This window comes from Ascidiella aspersa, chromosome 4 (genome assembly GCF_963924565.1).
Source record: "Ascidiella aspersa chromosome 4, kaAscAspe10.2, whole genome shotgun sequence".
NCBI classification, from domain to species: domain Eukaryota; kingdom Metazoa; phylum Chordata; class Ascidiacea; order Phlebobranchia; family Ascidiidae; genus Ascidiella; species Ascidiella aspersa.
The window spans coordinates 33,327,864-33,349,737 of NC_139450.1; the positions used below are offsets into that span (position 1 = coordinate 33,327,864).

A 21,874-nucleotide genomic window follows, 5' to 3' on the forward strand; every position below is an offset into this window, starting at 1 on the left:
TCATAGTTAGATTTATTGAGATTAGTTCTTGGCGATATTTTTCAAGATTTGAGAAAATTGTGGGAAAAATACGAAGACAGCTCATAATAATTACAATCGAACTTACTAATGCTACTGTGAAGAGAGCTTCGTTGTTACACTTAAGCTTAGTATTTTTGTCGCCGCGAAAAAAGGTTGAGAAACACTAACGCAAAATAGCATTTAGTATCACGCGAGAGAGAACAAAACCCAACATTCTTAAACTGAAAAAAACCCTTTGTAAATCCATTTGGGTTTTCCCGCCCAAGCCCGGTTATTTACCCACCCATTGCTGTAAAATTACCCAGCAAAGGCGCTGGTGAAACGCTGAGCTTGTTTTTGTCGGTATGCCATGCCTCAGTGCGCCTGGCCAGCGTAACCTGCTAAGTTTCCGACGATAAATGCTGCTACTGGGGCATTTTATTGCTCAACGCTTGGAAGCAGACTCTTGTTTTTTTTTAGATATTGTTAAAGTTAGATTAGACTTAAAATACCTTGTTTGTGAAGTTACATTTCAATAAGATGCGTTAGATTATAATTATCTTGTTTGCGAAGAGCAGAAATCGAGCAAGAATACTAACTGGGTTACGAGTCATTTTGGATGAAATTACATTGTGTCCAAATTACCCAAAGATTGTCATGTTTTACTTTGAACTATAGTTATAAAAGAAGGAAGAAAGTGTCAGATAGAGTAGCATTTTTTTTGAGGCCGGAAAAATATACTAAAATATAATCACGTGGACTATTAACTATTTAGAATGATTTAAATTGGCGGATTTTTTGTAATTTTTAGATTTTTGTAATTGGTAAGTTCACAAATACAGGACCATCCAGTTACGTAGCCATTTAGTGAAACTGCGCCAAGTAAGAGAAGTGGTTTCTATTTCAACAGTTTGGTTTAACCGGGGCAAACTGCAAGTGGGTAATTCATTCTGTGGCTGACGACGGATGCTTTTTAAAGTAGGCACAACAAATAGCGCGGCTACTAGAATTAAACACTTACCAAACAGTAGAAAGATATTTATTTAAAAGCGTCCTTATAAGTGACTTATAAGGATTGGAATGTCTGATGCCTGATATGTTTTCTGATACTGATGCCTGATGTTTAACCAAATAAAATAGTTGAAAGTTGAACGTTTTAGGCATTTTTCCAGGTGGTTATTCGTCTAAAATTTTCTTTAGCTTTAAGAAGTTTAGTTTTCCCCAGTTAGTAACCTATTATATTTTTATAAATTTATTTTCAATGTAGATTCGCTGCGTTTGATCAGTATGGGACGAGTACAGATTCAGCGTTGCGAAGTGTAGCCTATAGTTACATTCAGCTGTTAGGAAATTAGGTTAGAATATATTCTCTTTCAACGACAAAATCGCTAAATTTAGACGCAGACCATGGCTGAGATTTAAATATAAATTTGGTATCGGGTCATTACCGATACCACGTTAGTGTCGGACGAGTACCGACACTAACACTTAACATCAGGTATCGGATTTGATTCAATATTGTTATACATCCCTACCACCTAGCTCTGTTGGTGTTTGACGATGGCGGTATGGCCGATGTCTTAAGTATCGTATGCTATACAGGCTGGTTTTTCCTGGTAGTTTAGAGCAGTGGTCAGCAACCGCCGGTCCGCGAGGAGTTCGTTGCCGGTCCGTAGCAGGGTTGCCAAATTAAAACTATGGGGTTGCAGGGTTGCCATTTTAAAACTATTTAAACCCAAACGTTTGCAAAAAGAAACAAAAAGTCAACAACAATTTAATGTATTTTTATACTCAAATCACTATAACTTTCGTTTAGATGGTTGATTGGTATGATAAAAAATCACAATTAGTATCAAGCACTCGTTAGATTCAAAACAAACCAGTGTGCTGCAGTGACCGTATGAGTTAGGCCTACAAAGCACATTAACATCATCCAAAAATGCATTTTTTGTTGTAAAATCTAACTCCTCGATGTCCAATACATCGAAAAAGGGCCATATATAATGTTTTTTATGTATAAGCGTGCTTACTGCTCATCCTAAATTGCAATATAATCAAATCATGCAAACAGTGTTTATAAACAATGTCCCATAATAAAATGATTTATTATTTTGATGTTCAGGCAGAAAAGTTTTCGAAAAACACGTAGGGAGATGTGGGACTAGTGACTAGAGCTTTTTCCCTCTTCCATTAAAAAAAAAACTGGTATTTAAGACAATAAAACGATATTTGAGGCAAAATAGTAACATTTCACATCTAATAAAATTGTATTTTGTACTAAAGCAAAGTGCTTATGGAATGTGGTTTAATAGTCAAATTCTAATTGCATTTTAGTTAGGTGGTGGCAAATAGTACACCTGAAAAGCTAGTCTAAGTTTAAACTCAGGCCATGCCAAGTGCAAATGGGCGCTATGGGGACCAGTGGTTCACAACCCGGTGGGGACCAGTGGATCATTAAATCAGCAGTATTGTTCGCCTCCCGAGTAAACAAATCGCCGAAATAAGCAGATGTCTTAACATTATTTCCACGGTACCGGTATCTTAAACTTTAAAGTTGGTGGTAGCCTTAAACGTATTAACAGCCCACCATGCAATCATTAACTCGATAGTGATGACATCACAATTGCTTCTGAGGGACACAGCACGGACATAGTAATTTCCAAATTTACATTTGTTGCAAGAAATATAAATTAAACTACAAGTCCATGTAAAAGTAATAAAAATAAATAAGCAAATAAAGCAGATGAAAATTGCAATTGTATTGGACGGTGCTTGAGTTTTCTTCAACACGATGTGGCAAACCAATGGTCCCCAACCCTTAAACCAATGGCCGACAATGGTTCATTTGAGTAGCATTTTTTGCATGCCGAATAAACAACTTATTTTTTCTTACATTTTAAGTTAAATGTTGTGGTATGTTAAAAGGTAAATTAAAGTTCATGTTAAGACTTTCGAATCCTATTTTACGGGGCAAATAAAACCTGCAGATATGCATAAACTTCTAAACCAGTGGTTCTCAACCTTTTATGTTTCGTGGCCCCCTTTAAAAGGATCCCAACCCTCGTGGCCCCCATGCTTTTAAAATATTTAGCATTGTTTCTACGTGTTTTTTCTTGTTTTACTTCTCCACGTTATTAAGAAATACAGCCATTAATCAACGAATCAATGCACTTGGTTTCTCCAAAATTTAACATATCACTTTTTTTATTTAAGTTAATATATTTAGTCGCCCAATGGCATTTGACGGAAACTTAATGATTTATCGGCAAGCAATCGACCTGCCGCCCGAAAAACGCTGACGCCTCATTACATGGATATTGAATGGATACATATAAAGCAGCACTGTAATTACTTCGTCACAGCGACAGGCATTTATCCAAACTTGCCACTCACGTACGTACAATTAGGTGTAACTTTCCGCGATAAACGAATAAAAAGGATTCACTCTTCTAGTTTTAAACAACTCTACTGACGCGTCAAAGAACGTTTTAGAAAAATGTGTTACAAATCGTTACAAGCTTAAATGTCAAACAAGTGGTGACATTTCTGTTTTGCAATACCTAGCTAGAGAGTTGTGTCCGTGGTCAGTGGCTTAGCCAGCCGAAATATGTGAGGGGCGAAAATTTTAAACTTGAACTAGTAAGAGTACTTCATTTGAAACACCGCTTCTTGAAGCAGAAAAAGACTAGACACCCTGAGTAGGCAAACTATCAACTTAAATAACTTGACAATAAAACTGTTACCTCACAGCGATAAATCGACTTTATATAAAACATAAACAAATAACTATTTACAACGAATCAGTAATGACACTACGATTAAAAGTCCATTAGTCGCTTCCCGCCAGCGAGGCTCGTTATAACTTGATTGCTTTGACCATGGTATTAACTGCCGTAACGAACACAAATAAAAATGCTAGCAAACCGTTTCGCGCAGCAACTGACTGAGTTTTAACGCAATACTCAAAAGCCATTTAAAGAAAAAAAATGACTAAAAGTAGCAAAACTACATTAATGTATACAACAAACAAAATAACTGATTCGTTTGTGACGTAACAGTGCTTGACAAATGGAGGTGTGACATGCTTGTAATAGACGGTCGTGTACTGCTCATAAATGCTACAAAACAAATAATTAAGACTAAAATATTCATAATTTCTTTGAGAGAAATAGCCCCTGTGTTCCCCTGGCTACGCCTATGACCGTGGCCCCCCAATTACCGCTCCGTGGCCCCCCAGGGGGGGGCGAGGGCCACGGTTGAGAAACCCTGGTCTAAACTGACCCACTGGTTCCACATCTCCCCTATGTATTTTAATTAGTTCATTGAAAGTTATAATAAATTTCCTTTACTGAACATTTGTTTTTTTATAGGGCCGGTCCGCGACAAAATTTTAGTTTCAAACCGGTCCGCAGTGCAAAAAAGGTTGCCGACCCCTGGTTTAGAAGGCCTGGTTAACCAGCAAGCCCAGCAGTTGCAACAGACAATGGTGCTACGATTGACACATTTCCCCGCAAAGCCGGCGTAGATCATTTAGTAGAGGGAAGGTCAGCAAAGAGCGATGAATAACGAAACCAGGCTAATTAAACGCCAATGTTTTTTTACACGCAATTGTTCGCCGTTTTGTTAATAATTTAATTTTTTTACTACTTTATCCGGAACTAAACCTCTTCCAACGCTGCCAGTCAGTTGTTGTTTTATCTCTGTCATGAGATCCAAAATAAAATATAGAAAATGATATGAAACAACTTTACTAAAATTCACAAAACGCGGTTCGTCAAACACGGCGTCATTAGTTCAGCAACTTTTTTGTTTAAACGTGTTGGTTCCTGGGTTAAGATTATCGGGATAAACTTGTGCACAAGCAATTAATCGAAATACACTTAAATCTTCGTTTTAGCGCACTTTCTGCCATCTTTGACTCAAGTCAGATTATCATTTTTGTTTCGGTAAAATGACTTAAACCCACTGGTGTAAATTTTAATAAGGGATGTCCGATAATATCGAATCGGGGAGGATAACCGGTGTGGCAGTATCGGTAGGCCTACTAGTCCGATACTGGGGTTGTATCGGTGCCGATACGATACTAAATAAATATAGGAATTTCAGCCAATATATGCGATGAAACGCAATTCCTGTTATAACGTAACGTGACGTCATCGCTGAAGATTTGTCTGCTGTTAGATGTGAGAAAATTATTCAACTATTCCTCTGCTTAGAAGAGTATTAAGTCTTCTTCAACCTACTCGTTACTCAGTTGGTTGGCAAGCACGTGACCACTATGATAAACACTTTTTGTTATATCGTGCAGATAAAAATCGCTTTTTTGTAATACACTGGTCGCTGATGTTATGATGTGAACTTGCAGTATTTTGGAAATGTTGACGAATTAAACAGGCTTATTCGCTGTAACGCAAAGGATGAAAACTTTGGATTTATTTTTTCTTGTTTTCTGCTTGAATATCTTCGCTACAACAACAACATGGGGCCAGCTAGTCGGTAAGTTTAAAAGAATAGTGTGAAAAGTTAACAATTAGCTACCTTTTTGTTTTGTATTGCGACGCATCGTAGCACACTACATTATTCTTTTTTTAATTTGGTGTAGTTTCTTGCACATTTATCTTTATAATGCTAGAGGTAGATATTTTATCGCTGTTAAATCTAACCCAGCTGACAATAAATATATTAAGTCGCACAAAGTAATCAAACAGGGTAAATACCCTATCTGTACATATTTTTAAGCGTGTTTTTCTGGAAAACATTTTGACCAAATGTTGAGTCCAAAGCAGGATAAGGTATGACGTAATGCTTAATGCAGCCATTTGCAACGATAAGAAATATTTTGATTAACATGAAGTATTTTTAGGCATCTATTGTCCGGAGAATAATTATAATAACACTTGGCCGACCCTAATCCAAACGGTAGCCCGAACCCCGACCCAAGTAAATAGCTCAGTCAGTGTTGTAAACAAGTCATTTAAAAATGACTCAAATCCCAATCAAGTCTTTTAATAAAATAACAAGTCCCAGTCCAAGTCACCAGATGCCCAAGTCAAGTCATTTTGAGAGCAAGTCATCTTCAAGTCATGTCATTTACATAATAAATTAAAGGCTTACCTATTAAAATTGGTGAAGTCGTCCGATTATAAGCAATAGGATAGAATAAGATTTTATTTGGAACATCGAAAAAAAAAAAACGAGAATCGACGAAATCACAATGTTTTGAAATATTTCACGATCCCAGGAGACAGCGAAAGACCGTAAGGTTTATCGAGTCAGCTGTCAGAACTCGACTAAAAATAACAAAAAACGCAATAAACAGCTAGCAAATTGTTTTATGTGCCTAAATTGACATGAATACCCAATTTTATTAAAAAAAATTTAATGAAAACACTTAATTTAAACCCAAGTTATCTGACACAATGACTTAAGTCCAAGTCAATTGTCCGAAAGACCTAATAAGTCAAGTTATTTAAAAACAGTTACTTGAGTCAAGTCATTGTGCAACTTTTAATGCAAGTTTTATTGTGCGATCCACAATAAGACAAATTGTTTAACAATTATTTAAAATCCAATTTATTGGAAATCAAAAGAAAGTTATAATCAGGGTTTCTCAACCGTGGCCCTCGGCCCCCCTGGGGGGCCACGGAGCGGTCATTGGGGGACCACAAGCATAAGTCTGTAGCAATGTTGTGGTATTGCAAAACCTGTGTCACTAGTTTTAATTTGTATTAGTTAAACTCAAACTTGTAGTGTTAAACCTTCTTTGACCAATTGTAACGCATTTTTTCTTACACATTACTACTTGCTTTTCGTGAGAAGTGCACTCAACGCCCAGCTTGTAATTCTTTATCTGCTCGCCTAATTGCCAAACATAGTTACGTCACATACAACCAACATTTGTGTTTTTGTAGTTTACTCAGTTTCTCTTTGGAACGTTTAAAAATTTCGAAAATTTGCAAATGATGCGAGAGTTAAGTTTTTTTTGGCTTCACAAAAGTTATACAAGGCCATGATTGTGCGCAGTGTCTGCACTGCTCGGTGGTGATGTCAAATGCGTCATTACGACCCTCCAAACTTAAAAATCACGCGATGAAAAGCATCCCCAAAAAGGAATGATGCTGCCGATTTTATTTCTTCCAAACAAGTACGATTTGATCAGGAAGCAAGGGTTTTAATGCAATAATTTGACCGATCTAATACAAAACTGTTACATTTAGAAATGCTTTCGACCCACTGGTTGGGAAGTACTGCTTTACGTCATACCTTATCTTGCATTGGGCTCAACATTTTGGTCGAAGTATTTTCTTTAAATTTTCTTGTCAGTCAACTCAAATTGCATTCAAGTGTTCCATACTTCCATTCAGTATATTTGGCCTGCCTTCCCTAAAACGCTGCCAGTTAGGCAAAAAAAAATTGTTAAACCACCATTTGAAAGCAATAAATATTTGCCACCATGAACAACATAACAAACCAATTAACCATCACAACTGAAAGGTAGTATTTTTATGAATTATTTGGGCTCCAGATTGGCCAGTCTTTGTTCTATGGCAGGTGCACAACTGACATTTTATGAAACCAATCTTTTGCACACCCTAATTTAAATATTATGCTTAAATTTTGGAAAAGGTTGAGTTGTGGTAGGACTCCAAACCTCAGGTGTGCAAAAAACATGATTGCATACATATACACATCCCGAGTTGGTTTTAAAGTTAGACTTGCGGTGGATTAGGTTGCACTCTTAAAAAAATGTATACAGTTGCAAAAAGTCACTGAAACGCGCAAACTTCTGTTGCGGTAATGTTTTTTTTATTCCATGGAACACTATATACAGATCTGTTCATAAGTTTAATGATGAAAATAACGGCCCAAATAGACATAAAAAGCGACATGCTTTATTGTTCAACTGTTTTGACAAATGCTCACGCCATCATCAGTGATATAAAGGCCTTGTCAGTTACACCCGTTTATATACGCTTTAGTCGCATAAAGAAATGATAAAAAAAGGTGCGAAACATCGCTGTTATGCTTATGCTTAGTGTTTGGATCACCGCGAAAAAATTTGATAGACATCGTTACATACTTTAATGGTAAAATAACGGCCCAAATTGACGTAAAAAGCGACATGCTTTATTGTTCAAGCGTTTCGGCAAATGCTCATCATCAGAAGTTATGAAGGCCACATCAGTTACACATGCAACTAAAGTGTAAATAAACGAGTGTAACTGATGTGGCCTTCATATCACTGAAACGTTTAAACAATAAAGCATGTCGCTTTTTACGTCTCTTTGGGCCGTTATTTTTACCAATAATGTTATTCCAGTTGCGCAAATTTCAACGAATATTTTATTCCAGCTGCTTATATTTAAGATGCATATCCCCCACGCAATATCCTAAGTTTCTAATGTGGTAAACATCTAAAAATTTGTTGCTGACACCTAAAATCTCGGAATAAAGTGCATGAAATGCAGATTAAAATAGATTGGTCCCACACTCTCAGCCGCAGGTGTAATATGGAATCTGTCGAGAAAAGTCATAAAACTTTAGTTTTCTTTTACCAAGCTTGTATTGTTGCCAAACCCAATAGCAAAAACATATGTGCCTTTTAGATAAGGTTGCCATATAACACACCATTTTTTACCCTTTTAATGTGAATACTGATAAAATAAAGTTTAGAGGTAAAGTAGTTTGAATTAAATGGCATTGTTTTACCTTTGATGTGTTATGTTTTTTGCACACCATAGGTTGACAATCCTACCACAATTTACCCTTTTTCTAAGTGTTTTTTTCTGAGTTTGAGTTCACAATATACCATGCAGGTATGCGCACAGATTTCTTTAGAAAAAAACATCGGGTTTGCATCCATCACAGAATGCAGACTGGCTCATATTTGCGCCTCAGTAAATACAGTACTATACCAAAAAACAGAAACTTACCAAGGCAGTAGTTCTCAACCGGGGGGCCGCGGCGCCCTGATGTGCTGTTTTTAATGCTAAAGGGTGCCGATAGGTATTTGTAAATTTTCAAGAATCCAATTTTTGCTCAATTGGTAAGCTTCTTTATACAACTATTTGTGTATGATTAGAGAACATTATATCAAATGACATTTTCCTACATGTTTTAAGTTGATTGGGTTGTTCCCTATCCATTTATAGTGACATTTTAGTAAAATAATCCACTTGGGGTGCCAAAAATATTTTTATTATATATGAGGGGTAATAGGCCATAAAAGGTTGAGAATCACAGTTATGGTTTTATGCTTGATATATTATTCAAGGCGATTGTACTTTCCAATCTGGGTATACTCTAGATTTAATAAAATGTGTTTTGTTTCCTCAGTGACGATATCAGAGCAAACCACAACAACCTTTAAAGTTTCATTTAATAATACTGCGCATTCAATTTTTGCCCAATCGGTACATGGAGAAGACAGTGTTGCTGATGCTGATGATCTTGGAACATCTTTTACGGTAACTTTTGATAAAAACGACAAATTGAAGTAAGAATATCGAGGCCCATACAAAAGTAGGTAACATTTTTATTGTTTCGGGTAAGTCTTAAGTAATAGTTAAAGTTATAGTTAGATGTAGAATGAATGCCCATAAAAAAGTAGGTAGAATTTTGAGCGTTTTAGACTTCGGTATAGGCTTTGGTACTCTTACTACATCATATTGCAACCTCAAACCATAATACTCCATTAGTAAAAATTAAAAAAAAAATGATAACCTGTCACTTGTAATGCAAATTTTTGTCCTTTTTGTGAAATTTGTATCAAAAATTATGAATGTAGTCACCGGAGTTAGATCAATTATATGCCATAAGGTATGTTACATTATAATTATGAATATAATAACTCAGTAAATATTTTCAGTTACAATTATAAAAAAATGTGATTAATTACATTCTGCTGAATTACAAATTATAATTGATCAAAATAGGTGGTCACTAGTTTTGTGTAGGGTGAAGTTTATTCGATGGTAAATTGTTTAAATAGTAGTAACATATGGTGTAATATTGATTGTTACAGGTTACTGGACTTGTGAGCAACACTGTGTATTCTGCCACAATAAATTTTAACGATGGATCTCCTATACGTCAATATGCAAGAACAGGTAAATTGGTGTCATTTAATTCTATTATTCTTCCTTAATGTTAGCGTTTCATGTTTATTAAGTAGTGCATAAATGATTGCGTTTTTTAATCTACTTGTATTTGATGATTAGCTCCATCTGGATTGAGAGTGTTGAGTGCAATAACTACAGACACTTCCATCACTTTAGTCCTGGAACAAACACCAGGCGCCACTGAGTGGCAAGTTAAATACACAAACACTTTGACCAATGTTGAAGCCATAGCCACCATTCCAGATGCTTCATTTAGCACTGCATATGTAGCTATGTAAGTTGGAGTGATTTTTCTTTTGGATTATTTAAATATCAATTAAATAACAATATCTTAATAATTATAAATATTTTTAGAATTGCAAACCTCAACCCAAGTACAACTTACACATTTCAAGCAAGGGTTTCTAAATCTGCCCAAGGAACTGGGACTGCTACTTACTCTTCAACTCAAAGTCCCTATGGAACTAACTTTACAGCCAAGACAGGTGGAGAATTTTTTTTATTTATTTTACCAATAACTTCCAAAGCCTTGGATGGCAGTTGATGGGCTTCCAATGATTGATTGCAACTTTATTATTACACAACAATAATGAAGCACATTACGATGGAACAGACTCTAGCTACAAAAATAGACCAAAATAATAACAAGCATTAATGTCAGAATAAAACACACTTCGGAATAAGACCAAAATAGCATTAATAGCTATAATCGTAATAAAAGAAATCGAATTAAGACCTAAACAGTCTGAATAGGACCTGAATGGCCAGAATTCTCTCTTCCTTCAATTTCAGCATCAGAAGTAAAAAACATCTGACTTAAAAAAAATGGTTTGAACAGGCACGAACCCTGAATAGCTACCCGAAGCCTATTATAAACTACAAAACTTTTGCCTTTCATTATGTCCAGTCCTTTTAATCAATTTTTCGGCTCGGTACGTTGTGTTGTTCCACACCTTTTGCCGTTTGTGAAAACATGTCAGAGCACATGATAATGGAGGGCTCTGGGGCAAAATCAAAATCCTAAATTTAGGTTTAAATGATGCTCGTAAATTGCAACCTTGGGGAAAACCTAGGCCAGTGCTTTTCAACCTTTATAAAATATCCATCCACACTTTTATTTCGGAAAATTTCCATCTGCACGAAGCCACAACAGTAAGCTTGCAACCTTTAGTTTATTTGTAAAATAACAATGAAAGGTTTTGTGTATTAAAATCGTCTTGACCAATATTAAATAGATAGCTTAAGCTGCAATGAACCACTACGAAACTGTATTGCTGTACCTGTAACGCAAAATAAGGCACATCAGCTTATTTGATTACTGTATTTCACATAAAGATAAATTATAAGATGCACCATTTTCATCCGCACATTCATCCGCACATCGTTTGTCATCCACATTACAATTTTTTTTATTCGCACAAGTGCGTACCATCCCACGGGTTGAAAAGCACTTGGTTAGACAATAAACAGCACTAGTTAGGTTCATAACTTTTTCGGATTGTGGAAAAATAAAAATAAAAAAATCTAGGATTCGTAGAACACTGATTTCAAAATATAGCATTTGTTTGGCTTTAATCCTTTCATTTCTTTGTAACTACTAAAGTTTGTCTTATCAATTATTTTCAAGTTCTGTCATTTGGAATGTATACCAACTCTTTTTTATTAAACTATAAAGTGGGAATATAACCAAGGTTTGGATGTATATTCGGGAAAATTATGGAGTTTTACTATTTCATTGTTGATTATTTTGATTTGGTTAATGGTTAATACGAAATGGAGGACAATGTTACATATTATTTTATACCCAACCCTTAGTGACTTTTTCTAGTGCAATGTATGTTTAACTTCTTGCTTAAATAACTTTTTGAAAAAGGTGGGCATATTACTGAACACTAACCTGTCAAAATAACTAAAACTTCTCATGATTTCAAATTGCCACCAAAACAAATAACAATGCAAAGCCATCTCCTGTGTTTAGAAATTTTGATTACAATTTTATTGTTTTCGAATAACATATATATAATTATGTAAGTAGGGCATTTGTGGGATATCATCATGCCCCAACTCCCTCATAGTAGTAGTTCAGGTCATATGTTTTCATATGAATCAAAGAAATTTATAATTTTTTCCAATTGAGATGTGGTGGCGATGCCTTTGCTGGCAAAATATGTATATCTTTTAAGATCTATAAAAAGTTAACTGAACTACTAGCATTCCTAGAAAAAAGATCAAAAACTCAAATTTTCGTGCTTCGCAATAATAAAATAAATAATCAAGATTACTTGCATTTTTGCGCACGAGTTCACTCTCGAAGAGCAGGTGTTTATAAGTTAAGTTTTTTATGACGCCATGATATGATGTAACTTAGACGATACCCCTTTAATTTGAGAGGTTTTGCGGCCTACCAAAGTTTTTAAAGTGGCTATGTGGCCCATCCTGCTGAAGGTTGGACATCCCTGACCTAGGCTATATAGTATTTCGAGGTAGTAATAAAAGTTAATGGTGTAAAGCAAACTACTGTTCCTAAACAACTGACAGATTTTGAGAGACAACCTATGTTTTTTCACTCAAGTTTTTCTCTCATAAAAGTAACGTTTAACAAACAAACCATGCATTTGCTTAAAGGATGTGAACTGACTAAATAACATTGTTTTGCAACAACTGACTGACTTTGAGAGACAACATATGTTTCTTCACTAAGTTTATGCCTATAAGAGCAACGTTTACAAACCATATTCCTTGCTTTATGTAGTTGACTAAAATCACTCAATATATATCAACGTTTTTTATCAGATTCAACATCGGTGTTTGCAAGGGTGGAATTAAAAACCCGATGTTGTGATTCCAGCAGCTTTAACATCGCCACCAATTCCACATTGGCAAATGAGATTGGTTCTGAACTTCTTTGTGCTTATAGCTCGGCTTCAAGCAATGTTACTGCTTTGAGTGTTGTCAAACTTGAATGCATTAGCAGCATTATTGTGAGTCATGCTGAGATTTTTCTCTCTGACACTTCTAGCACTCCAACCACAACGAGCTTAGTGCTAACAAATACAACCCTTTACAATGGAAATGTTAGATCTGGAGGTTTGTCTTTTACATTCTAAAAAATCTGTGTTAGTTATTAATACTGACATCATTTGTAGCATCAAGTGGAATCGTAACGTTTAATGTTGTGAGAGCATCAAATAATGTTGTCCAAGTGTCAGCAAGTGAAAGTGCAACAGCTGACAAAAGTTGCGTTCCGTCAACTGAACGACAGTTTGTTGTTTACAATAAAAATGGACAAGTCACAAGTTTCACAATTTCAACTGCAACAGCAACAGAAACATCAAACATTACATTTCAAGTTGATGAGTGTAAGAATATACAGTTTTTCCAATGTAATGTGTTTTTTTGTAAATGTCCCATATTTGTTAACTAATCTTACATTGCGGTAAGGTTATATTAATAATTTAAATCCTTGTTTTGCTTGTTGTAGTTTTTTCACCTTCAAATTTGGATATAAAAATTCAAGTAACCCAAATTGACATCCGTACATAACAAATAGTTCTATTCAAAATTTCACCCTTTGCCGTTATAATATTTCAGAAGCTTGTTTTAAATTTCAAGAAAAACTGGCATTAAAAAAGAATCACAAGGGTTTAAAACATCTAAACCAGATTACTTTGAAACAGATTATGACAAAAATAATAAACAGAAAAACAAATTGCAGTATTCTGTTTTTAAAAAATATTATTTTGGATCTTTTGTAAATTGTGTGACTTTTTTCAGATTTGTTTATGAAAAATTTAGAGTGTTTGAACAAGCATAGATGCTAAAATAAAACAATATAAATTATAGTTCATTAATCAAATAAAATAATCTGAAACAGTTGTAGCATTTGGTAATGTTATAGTTTTTATTTTCTGTTATTAATGTTAAATAGTAAATTGCTAAATGTGTTACCAATTTTAAACTAAAAGGCACCAGACACTTGTTGTTATGCTATACACTGGTTAAATAGTAAATTTTGTGGTAGATTTTCTTGTTCGTCCCGCATTTAAGTTTGTAATTTACTGCTGTCCTCAGCACAACATCGGATTAGTTCAAAAAGAATGACTAATTAATTTGTTTAACCTAGTAAACAGTTTCACAATTAGTTAAATTATGTTTGCAGCACTTGCAGAAACTTATAGCAATGGAATCCTCTATGTGAAGCCAAACACAATTTATGCTTTGATGCAAAATTATCTGGTTCGAGTTTGCATTGGTGGACTCGCATATTATGACCGAGTTTTTACTTCTAATAGTTCTCTTGCATCTGACAACATCGTCATTTTACATACTTCAGGTTGGTAGGAAGTTGGTAGAAAAAATATTCTTAAATTTAATAAAAAAGATTATTTTAAGAAACACATTATTACTAGAAGACATAATACATGTAGTCTTGGAATATTTTTTCTGTAGATAGATTCCTATATAGTTCTTTCAAATTGATTTTTGGTGTACAATCAAATATTTTTCAAATCTTTTCGGTAACATACATTTATTTTGTTGTTACAGCTGTTTCGGTTTCATCGACTGCGTTCAAGGTAACTGGTAGTGAAAATTCAGAGGCCACTATTCGCTTTCAATCCAATATTGTTGCAAGAGCTTCCCAATTCACATTTACGTACACAAATAATAGTAGTGGAATATCTACCGTAACTTTTAATGAGGGGTTCATGGATTCATCAAATATCTTTCTAGTAGTAAGTAAATTAATTTAACAGTAAATACACATTATCTTAGTATTACATTATTTCTTATATTCTGTGTGAAAACGATTGTGAAATTTAGTGGGTCGATTTAGGTCATTTTACAACAGTTCTATTGCATTGGGTGTTTTATAGGTCGTAAGCATTTTATTCTAATGCTGAAACATTGTTGTCTAAAATTGTTTTTAACTTTAACCTTGTGTTTTACTTAACTTATCTAACTGCAGTTCCTATAGACCACAAAGGTTAAAGTTATCAATTCCGAATACCTAAATAATTGCAATATCCAGTTTATTGTTAATGGTCTTTGTTAAAAATTAAATGTCGACTTTGTTTTATATAAAATAATAAGCTGTCCAACTAAAACACTTTTGAAAACTAATGGATCCGATCCGATACTGAAGTCTTTATCAGTGTACACGTACAGGAATTTATTAAAACACGTAAAGGCTTAAACAAGTGGATTCCTTATTCAAATAGAATCAATACAAAACAATGTTAATAAAATAGAAACAGAATCAGTAAGTTAAACATCATTGCCAAACACTTACAAGTAACTAACAACATGAGCTCCTACCGCGACAAGGTAGTAACACCAACTGCCGTAAGGACAACTACAATGTCAAGGCACCATGTGCTCAGTGACCTTTGACTGCAAGTCATAGAATGATCACACAATTAAATAGGTCATAAAGTACTTACATAAAAATGCGGTTTAGCAAGCTCACTGTTAATCTTAACAAACTCACTGTTATTTTTTTTTTTCTTAAAAAAGTGAATTGCAACGAATAGAAAGATTAACGAACACTCGGCAATGTATAGCAAACGCAAGAATAGAAACATAACAGTCCGTCCCAACACCCAACTCATTTACTGCGTTGATGTGACACGCACAATAGGGCCGTCAGTACAGCAATGTACCTTGGCTCCCTCGTATACCATCACAGCAACCGATCAACCTCAAGTTGACAGGACGAAAAGTAAGAACCCGATGATATGTTGACGCACTCATCTGTCGCTTGACGACCACCGTACTTATCATCTGGGCGAAGCATCCAACCATTGGATATATTTCCTTTTACTTTCTTGCATTCTTTACACGCGTTGAAGTAATATCGATTCCGCTCATCATTGGCGAGATGTGGACATTCACCACAGTCTTCGTACTGCGCTGCATCTGTGATTTCACTGATTACACGCACAACTCGTTTAGTGTGTTCTTTACTAGGTTCGCTGACCTTAGGAGCCACTCTTACTGGGCACGACGATCTGGCCAAATTGCCAGGGCTTTTCCATTTCTTCCGACCATGGAAGTGGTTGTCACCAGGTTTGTGCCTCCTCGGAAAAACATCAACACAGTAGTGACCACTAGACGACATAAACAGTTCAACGTCTTTGTTGAACATTGTTGCTCGACCACGAGCAAGATCAAGTACAGCACCTGCTTTCTGGAGTGACGACCTGCTAAGCAACAAGGGCAAGTCGTTCTTGACGACAGAAACGTCAATGCTGCAAAATTTTCCACCAACACAAGCAGGAATTAGGGTTTGGGATTTGGAAATGACTCTCATTCCGTCACCAAATTTAAAAACTGTACGCGAAGGAGTGATTTTAACGTCACGTTTAAACTTAAAATGTAAATTACGTAAATAATTTCGCAGCCACCGTTCACCACAGACAGTTTTCGAACAAGCAATGTCTATGACTGCCGACTTGTAGGTTTCAGCTACGCAATTGTTGGTTACATTTGAAAATAGCACAATGTTGACTTCATCGTCTGAAACATCATTAGAAGATATAGACGTATTACAACTTTTGTGAGGACATTTTGCCGCCCAATGCATTTTAGAATCACATATGACGCATCTAGATATTTTCCCAAACTTATCAATAGGATTGAACTTTCTTTTATCAAAACCTTTTCGATGTCTTGGATTACTGGCTACGTAAGATTCTTCTTTGACGTCAATATATTGTGACAGTTTATCAGAAATTGGGCTTTCAGTAAATATGCGTTTTAGAGCAGACTTCATGGATTCAAACCTAAGGTCACTTGCAAATGTCAAAGCCAATTGTCGTTCGTTAGAAGTTAAATTTGCGCCATCCAACAGTTTAAAAGAAAGAATTGTATCTGGCAATTCCATCTCGTGAAACGTCATCTTATGCGATAAATGTTCAAACTCTAGAATGTAGTCAATCATCGCCATATCAGTACTTTTATCAAACCTTGTAAACTTCGTGTATGTAGAGTACGCATCATCTACAGATTCCGTCTTGAACGCTGCATCGAGTTTTCCAATCAACGTGGACATTCCACTCTCTGCGTGTAGTTCCTCGCGCGTTAATTGCGAAACAGCCTTTTCCGCTTTCGAGTTGCACTCTAGGCCCTCCAGTACAACAATAATTGCTTGTTCTTTCTTGACGACGCCCGTGACAAGCTGCCACATTCGTACCTTGTTTTTCCATGCAGAATAAGGCAAGTCGTCTTTAAACTTTGGTGGAGATCTCTTTGCACTTGTTGCCATTTTTCGTGTTTACAACTGGTTTCCTGTAACCATCCTCTGCTACCATGAAAACTAATGGATCCGATCCGATACTGAAGTCTTTATCAGTGTACACGTACAGGAATTTATTAAAACACGTAAAGGCTTAAACAAGTGGATTCCTTATTCAAATAGAATCAATACAAAACAATGTTAATAAAATAGAAACAGAATCAGTAAGTTAAACATCATTGCCAAACACTTACAAGTAACTAACAACATGAGCTCCTACCGCGACAAGGTAGTAACACCAACTGCCGTAAGGACAACTACAATGTCAAGGCACCATGTGCTCAGTGACCTTTGACCGCAAGTCATAGAATGATCACACAATTAAATAGGTCATAAAGTACTTACATAAAAATGCGGTTTAGCAAGCTCACTGTTAAAAAAAAAAAAAAAAAAAAAAACAGATGCAAATGTATTTTTGTAATGATTTTGCACTTCGCTTTATTGAAATAATATTTTTAGTTGTAAAAAAGACTGCCTAAAATTTTATGTACAACCTAATCCTTCAAACAAAAAATTTAACATGTCGCATGTCCTTGTGTCTTTTTCACATTTTCTTTTTTAAGATTTTTATTAAAAATAACAAAAAATATTAATTTTGAAAATTCTTGAAAACTTGAATTTTTGCAGAAAACAACACGAAACTTTCCTGTTAAAAGCGACAGAAACATTACCGTCGTTGCATCTGCCAAAACTGCTCTCGGACAATTAATCAACTCCCCAACTACAACCTTTACTGGATATTTAAGTAACTAACTTACATAGTGGAAACAAATTTTAATATCACTAAAATTATATGAGCCGAACATTTATTTTCGGGACATATCTTGTTTTTGCTCAAATTCTTTTATGTTGTATTTTTTTGTTTGGTTTCAGACCGTTTTTTGTCCAAAGTTCTATAGTAAAACTATAATTTGGAGGGACTTCAAATATCCGTAAAATTGATTTTAGCTCTGTACTCATATCTAGCGGCAACAATATTTCCCAAAAAGGAAATGGTTAAAGCGACACAGGTTATAAAGACTGTCGGTAATACGCGACAAAGGGGCACTGTTAAATCAGCGAAACAGATTCCGCCAAGGGAGTACATTCGGCTTTGAAACGCCAAACACAAGTATGTCAATACTTATAGCCGACACATAAACATCTTCCCTCCAATTGCCTGCTATATGCAATTATGAAAACTGTTCATTATGTTTTTATAAGCCTTTATATTGTATATTCTTATTTTTATTATTAATGCACTAGGCAAACCACAATATAATCAATTCTTTGAAATGTATCATGTTAAAAACCCGTACTACGGTATGCAGTGGCTACGGTATGTTATGGATTCTACACTAAAAGCTAACATTGTATAACGTTGTGACCCTAGTATGATTTAGCTCGTTTTAAGGGAATCGTAACTCTATAAGATTGACAAAAGTAAACTGTGTATCTCATGCGGCTTTTTGTATAAAAATTGTCTATTTTGGTTTAAATGTTTAAAAAACGATTTTCAATTGAAAAATTATTTTTTCAAATTTAATGTCACAATGATATGTCAATTGCAGTCTTAGGATTTTTGGAAAATCATTTTAAAACAAAAATACAATTGATCAGCGTCTTTCATCCATTATGTCACGGCTGGGCGCACAAACGTTTGACGTCTTCTTCGCAGCTGCAGTCTGGGGGAGTTTCTACTGCTCTGTTGTAAATTGATCTTTGGTTGGCTGCATTATATTAAATCTGATGCTGGCCGCCCTAAACACACCGCGTAACGCAATATAATTTATGTTTATTGTCGCGTACAAACTGCAGTGACGTGGTTCTAGTAACCTCCAACGCACCTCATGGAAACGAAAATACGTAATGAGTAGCGAAACATAATAATCAAACCTAATTAGGCTACGCTTAATCAGAACCGGAACCTTTTACGCACTGGCGATTACCCAACAACGTTTATTTATTGCTTTACTACCATAAAAATATAATTATTCGCAAGGATTAGGAAGAATTACAATTTTGAATTTTAACTGGAAAAATAATTAATTACACAAAAATCGCAAAACTTTTCGCTTGCAATGGTAAAATATAATGGGCAATTATAAAACGAAATCAGTTTTTTTGGTGGTTTTGGAAATTTCGTTTCCTGTTTTAAAAGAACTAAACGAGTTTGCCGCAATCTATTAAGTGGAACATGCACTAATTGTTTTATTAATGCATTGAGCAAAATATTTTCACTTTTAGCCAAAACACACACTTCAAAGAAACATTACAATCTCCTCCATTACCAGGATTATCATTTAAAACGCCAAGGCTGGCATAAGTTATAGGCGTATATTGGACAAGATCCATTATAAGTGTGTACAACTTTAATATTTGGTACAGCTGTTTGGACTATAATTTCGATAGCCATAATAGGTTGAAAGGAAAATGTTGTGGAGGCTGTTTCGCGCTAATAAATGACAAAGGGGCACCTTGATTGCAGCGAAACAGATTACGTCAAAGCGTTGTATTTTGCTTTAGAACGCCAGAAGCCAGTATGCCAAACAAATACAGACAAAACCAATACTTCTCCCTGGTCATCGGATGTTTTATGCGTTTATGGAAACTGTTTAGTATGTTACCATAAGCCATTATATTTCGCAGTATAACCAGTTCATCGAAATGTATAACGTCATCTTGAAATTGTGTGCGCATTCTAAATTTGTATCTTAATAGACAAATACGGAATACGGTAAGAAACAGTCTAATGAATTCTAGACAAAAATCTCACAGTTTTAAGAATGAAATGTAATTTTTTTTTGTCTATATTGTTAAAAGCAGTCATCTATTTATACAACGAAGATGATATTATGATTTTATATTCACAAGTAAACAAAACAAAATCTGTTGGGAAATACTATTTACTAGGGTTGCCATATTTTTACATAATCCATGCTAAACAACATGATGGTTTAAGGGGCATAAAAAGGTCGGAAACGTCAGAACGTTTTTAAACTTTAAGCAACTTGCTGTAATCACGCGAAACAGACCGCAAACAAGCAGCTTAAGTTAAGTGTTTTTGCGCAAAGCGCGAAAATGTTTTTTTTAATTGTTTTTACCATGTTCATTGTTCTTATTTAAAAACGGGTTTTGTTAATTGTGCCTCAAAAGTTTTGAGGGTCTATAATCTGGTACTCATAAAGTTAAACTTTAAAACTAGACATATTCGGCTTTCATCTTTAAAATTTATGTTTATTATGTAATTTTGGTTTATAGGTTCAAAATTATGAGCGGTCCTATTTTTTCGCAATAAAATGGTGTGACGTTAAGTTATTTGAAGCTCTCTACGCCTACCTAGCGACAGTAATATCTGGCAATATATCTCCCTTTTGTAGTGTTCGCCAATATGCTAGTTATGTAAATCAAACTGCTAGTAAACCATAGAAATGATACTACGAATCACTTGTTTGTTTTTCAGGCCTAAACAACCCAACGATCGGGTGCTTTTGTGGGTAATTAATACAAAAAGTTAATTTGAATTTAAATAAAAAAAGATGATGAAGAGGGTTGTAGATTTTTGTGATTGTGGCCCAAGGGTTGGGGGAGCATTTTTTGAAGGGCGTTTGAAAAAGAAATTCAAGAATATTGTTTTGTTATCGAAATATTTACTCCCGGGTGGAGAATGTTAGTTTTGTTTATCGTTTATCTTTGGTTTCGGGGAATCAAAAATATTGTTTTAATGGATTGCAAGTTTTTTATTAATAGGGGGAAATAAGTTTTATTTGGTTTGGGGGGGAGAGGGTAAAATCGATAGGCATTTTTGTTTTGTAAAAATATTTGCATCTACGTCGGAAGTGAAGGCAGGAAATTTTCGGCCCATATTTGTTTTTGCTTGCAGAAACAAGACAAGAGAAACTACAACTTAATGTAAAGCGTAAAACGAATAAACCAAAGTGTGCTATATAATATTACAAAATTAACCTGGTAAATAACTCTATTTATAATGACCCAATTATTGAACCACCCATGAAAATAAGGCCCTGAGAAATACCCCATGACAAAATATACAACAACCGCAACCCCGTCTAGTTGATTTTAGCTCTGTACTCATATCTAGCGGCAACAATATTTCCCAAAAAGGAAATGGTTAAAGCGACACAGGTTATACAGACTGTCGGTAATACGCGACAAAGGGGCACTGTTAAATCAGCGAAACAGATTCCGCCAAGGGAGTACATTCTGCTTTGAAACGCCAAACACAAGTATGTCAATACTTACAGCCGAAACCTAAACATCTTCCCTCCAATTGCCTGCTATATCCAATCGGCTGTTATATGCAATTATGAAAACTGTCCATTATGTTTTTATAAGCCTTTAGATTGTGTTTTTTTATTTTTATTATTAATGCACTAGGTAAACCACAATATAATCAAATCTTTAAAATGTGTCACGTCACTCTGAAAAACCCGTACTACGATATGTCGCGGCTACGGTA

General features: G+C 35.1%; 1 protein-coding gene across 1 annotated transcript in view; it reads left to right on the forward strand.

Moving 5' to 3' along the window:
• Positions 1-8,262: 8,262 nt before the first annotated feature.
• The window catches only part of LOC146157599 (uncharacterized), a 34,892-nt gene continuing 21,280 nt past the window's right edge, over positions 8,263-21,874 (forward strand). Inside the window, exons 1-9 of the mRNA XM_083388271.1 lie at positions 8,263-9,467; positions 10,025-10,109; positions 10,221-10,395; positions 10,476-10,606; positions 12,915-13,208; positions 13,268-13,480; positions 14,281-14,454; positions 14,667-14,854; positions 18,043-18,160. Of these exons, the coding sequence (XP_083244397.1) occupies positions 9,246-9,467; positions 10,025-10,109; positions 10,221-10,395; positions 10,476-10,606; positions 12,915-13,208; positions 13,268-13,480; positions 14,281-14,454; positions 14,667-14,854; positions 18,043-18,160 (1,600 nt within the window). The 5' untranslated portion in view covers positions 8,263-9,245. The remainder of the gene's footprint in view (positions 9,468-10,024; positions 10,110-10,220; positions 10,396-10,475; positions 10,607-12,914; positions 13,209-13,267; positions 13,481-14,280; positions 14,455-14,666; positions 14,855-18,042; positions 18,161-21,874) is intronic.